Source organism: Lactuca saligna, chromosome 2 (genome assembly GCF_052625555.1).
Source record: "Lactuca saligna cultivar CGN05327 chromosome 2, ASM5262555v1, whole genome shotgun sequence".
Lineage (NCBI taxonomy): Eukaryota > Viridiplantae > Streptophyta > Magnoliopsida > Asterales > Asteraceae > Lactuca > Lactuca saligna.
The window spans coordinates 102066186-102069966 of NC_136418.1; the positions used below are offsets into that span (position 1 = coordinate 102066186).

Consider the following 3781-nt stretch of genomic DNA (forward strand, 5'->3'; position numbering starts at 1 on the left):
CTATCATTTGTTGGGTTTGACATGTCTAACAAATTGGCGTTGTTGCCGGGGACATGGTGTTACTAATTTTTTATGCCTAGATCTTTTCGTATAGGTACACGATTGCCACTTGATTCAGAGATAGAGAAGACTGAAAGGAGAATACGGAAGCAAGCCAAGCTTCGTAAGAGACATCAGTTTCCGGGACTTCTTCATCATCTACTCCCCCGGTCATCAACATTTGGGAGGACATACCCCTCTCAAGTGTATACACATCCGATACAGAAAGCCTATCACTTTCATCTCAACCATCCTCACCCAGAAATAACACTCCACCCTCTTCACCTACCTATATTACCCCAACCACCACACCCACAGAAACTTCAACCACTACTCACACCATAGGAGATAACCATGGAGGTAATACACCTCCAAACCCATCACCTGAATAAAACTCTCCGACAATGGTAGAGGCAAGAGGTTACTCAACAACCTCTTTGCATTACATATCCGAAAACCACCAACCTAGAACTGAAATCCAGACTCATCCACTTACTCCCAACCTTTAGAGGTCTGGAAAATGAAGATCCTCACAAGTTCCTCACTGAGTTCCATGTTGTATGTGTGGGCATGAAACCACACAATGTCATGGAGGATCAAATCAAGCTTATGGAATTCCCCTTCGCAGTGCAAGATGCAGCCAAAGACTGGCTTTATGACCTCCTACTGGGGACGGTAACTACTTGGGTAGATCTTGCACGCCTCTTTTTGGACAAATACTTTCCGGAGATGAAAGCTTCAGCCCTACGGAGGGAAATCATTGGAATCAAGCAACACAAAAGAGAAGCTTTTCACACATATAAGGAGAGATTCAAGAAATTGTGTGCACGTTGTCCCAAGCATGGAATTACCGATTACCAACTCCTCCAATATTTCATTGAAGGAATGGATCCAATGGAAAGAAGGCTTCTTAATGCTTCAAGCGGCGGATCTTTACCGGACAAGACTCCAACCGAAATTCTCAACCTTATCAAGAACATGGCTGAAGATTCTTAACAGTCAAGCCATGATGAAGAATGGTACACGGATTCACCCCGAGGTGTAAAGGAAGTCCAGACTCTTCAAATTGAATCTCAACTGTCCGACCTTACGAAAGTGGTTATGATGCTAGCCAAAGATAAAGGTGTGCAACCCACACCCCGCCCTTGCGGTATTTGTACTCAAGTAGGGCACCCAACTGACATGTGCCCTCAACTTCAAGATGAGGACTATGAAGAAGCAAAATCCATGGGAGGTTATTCCAGATCAAATCAAAGAGGATACAACCAGCCACAGGGCGACCAAAGATGGAATAACAATCAAGGTTGGGGAGGAAATAAACAGGGAAGTTATCAACCAAGTCAACCAAATCAATACCAACAAAGACCACCTTTTCCTCCACAAAAATTTCAGCCAAGGTAGCCACAACACCCTCCTTAACAAGCGGGTTCATCAAGTATGTCCTCAGAGGACATAGTGAAGAGTTTGGTCACTAGCACCCAAACTTTCCAACAAGAGACAAAAGCAAGTATCAAGAACTTAAAGCAACAAGTTTCACATCTTGCTATTTCTATAAGCAAAATAGAATCTCAAGGAAAGTTGCCTGACCAAACTGAAACGAATCCAAGGCACAACGTGTGTGCCATTACTTTGAGAGATGGAAAGAGCTACCATAGTCCAAAAGTGCCGGTTGATCAAGAAGAAGAAGAAATAGTGGTCGAAGAGGCAACCAAAGAAGATAAGAAGGAAGATAAAACAACCGAAAGGAAGCCCTTCGTGATTGAGTCTAAAGCTACACCTTCTCCATTTCACGAATGATTAAAGAGCACGAAGAAAGAACAGGAGGAGAGTGAGATTATGCAAATGTTCCAGAAAGTTCACATTAATATCCAACTCCTCGAGGCCATCAAGTAGGTACCTAGATATGCAAGGTCCTTAAGGATCTTTGTGTATCTAAAACGAGACTGAAAGGAAACCAAATTGTAAACTTTGGGGAGAATGTATCCACGGTTTTGAAAAAGAGGATGCCGCCGAAGTACAATGATCCCATTGTCTTTACCGTGCCATGAAAATTAGGGAATCTTTATGTACCTCGAGCAATGATCGATATAGGTGCATCTATAAATGTCGTACCATATTCTATTTTTAAATCAATTGGTGTAGGAACACTGAGCAAAACCGGTGTGATCTTCCAACTTGCCGACCGATATTTGGTACATCCAAAAGGTGTATCGGAGGACGTGTTAGTGCAAGTTGATGAATTTGTTTTCCCGGTTGATTTTTATGTCTTAGATATGGGAGATGATGACTCTCCAAGTTCAAGTTCCATACTTTTAGGTAGACCTTTTCTTAAAACTTCTAAAACAAAAATTGATGTTTACAACGAAACTTTAAGTATGGAATTTGATGGTGAAGTTATCAACTTCAATATTCATGAAGCAAAAAAGGTTCCTTCTGATGTTCAATCTATTAATTTTGTGAATATGATCCAACCATTGGATGAAAAGAGCTTAAACTTGACTAACCATGATTTTATGGAGTTAGTCTTGTCACAAAAATTAGACAGGGACAAAGCCAAAGAACTTGCAAAGGAGTGTGGTATAAACGAGGAGGTACTGGAGATTTTGAAGTTCAAGGATGATAAGCACATGTATATTGATGGAAGAGAAGTAGAATTACCTACTACCAAAGCCAAATTTCTTCCACCGTTGGAACAAGCACAAGATTCGGGAGCAAAAACTCCACCGGACCCTTTAAAGAATATACATTTCAAGAAGGAGAGCACTCAACCAGTCATCAACTCAAATAAACTATCGAAGAAGGAAGAGAATGAGTTGATAACCCTGCTGTGCAAATACCAAAAAAGGATTGAGTAGACAATCTCCGATATTAAAGGTTTAAGTCCTTTTTGGTTTGTGCTTAAAAAGAAAGCCAAAGGAAGGTTGAAGGTTCCGTTGAAGGAGGTGGGAAGAAGGTTGATGTGTTGGAGAGGCCCACATACTTTGAACCAAGCATATTAACGGGCCAAGTCGAGCCAACGACTTAAACCAAGGGCGACTAACCGGGAGGCAGTATTTTTGTCTTTTTCTTTAAAACATTTCTATTTCTTTGAAGTTTTTGGTTTTTAATGTTCCAAATGCATTTAAGCATGTTTTTAAATCACCACGCGGAACTCGAGATGCAAAACCATCTCGTTTGAATGAGAGGGGATTTTTTGGGTTCAAAAATTGGCAAGTGGCAAGTAGAGCCGTACATGGCCGTATTCATTTTTTCCTTATATTGAACACGGGTCGTGTTCAAGCGAGGCAAACATTTTCGTAACAAAGGGGTACACGACTCGTGTCATTTTTCCCTTATGCCTAACACGGGCCGTGTTCATCCATTTTCATAATTTTAAACCCCCTACACGAGCCATGTGATTTCACATTAAAAGAATACGAGTCGTGTTCGTGCTGCATAACAAATGTGTTTTAAGTCTAAAAATGGGGTTTTATCACCCCATACACCCATAATTCACCCCCAAAAAAATTTCTCTCTTCCAAGAACCGCTAGGCCCGAAATTCTCACAATTTGTTTTATGCTTTTAGGCATGATACTTCATGTAGGCAAGCGTGGGGAGGTTGAAGAGGAGGTTCTCACCAGCAACTGCAACACTCTAAGAACGATTCGGTAAATTCTTTCCATATCTTCAATCGTCCATATTTTGCTTAAAAATTCAATGTGTGTGCACTTGGGATTTTTGGACTCTTACCCAACTGGGCAT

General features: G+C 41.2%; 1 protein-coding gene across 1 annotated transcript; it reads left to right on the top strand.

The window, feature by feature from the left end:
- The first annotated feature begins 2117 nt into the window (after positions 1–2117).
- LOC145029931 (uncharacterized) lies at positions 2118–2894 on the top strand. The gene has a single exon (XM_078978376.1). The coding sequence runs from the start codon at positions 2118–2120 to the stop codon at positions 2892–2894; it is 777 nt and encodes a 258-aa protein (XP_078834502.1).
- Positions 2895–3781: the final 887 nt, after the last annotated feature.

Excerpts from the sequence above, each read along its gene's own strand:
- LOC145029931 (XM_078978376.1), top strand. The coding sequence starts at position 2,118 with ATGATCGATATAGGTGCATCTATAAATGTCGTACCATATTCTATTTTT.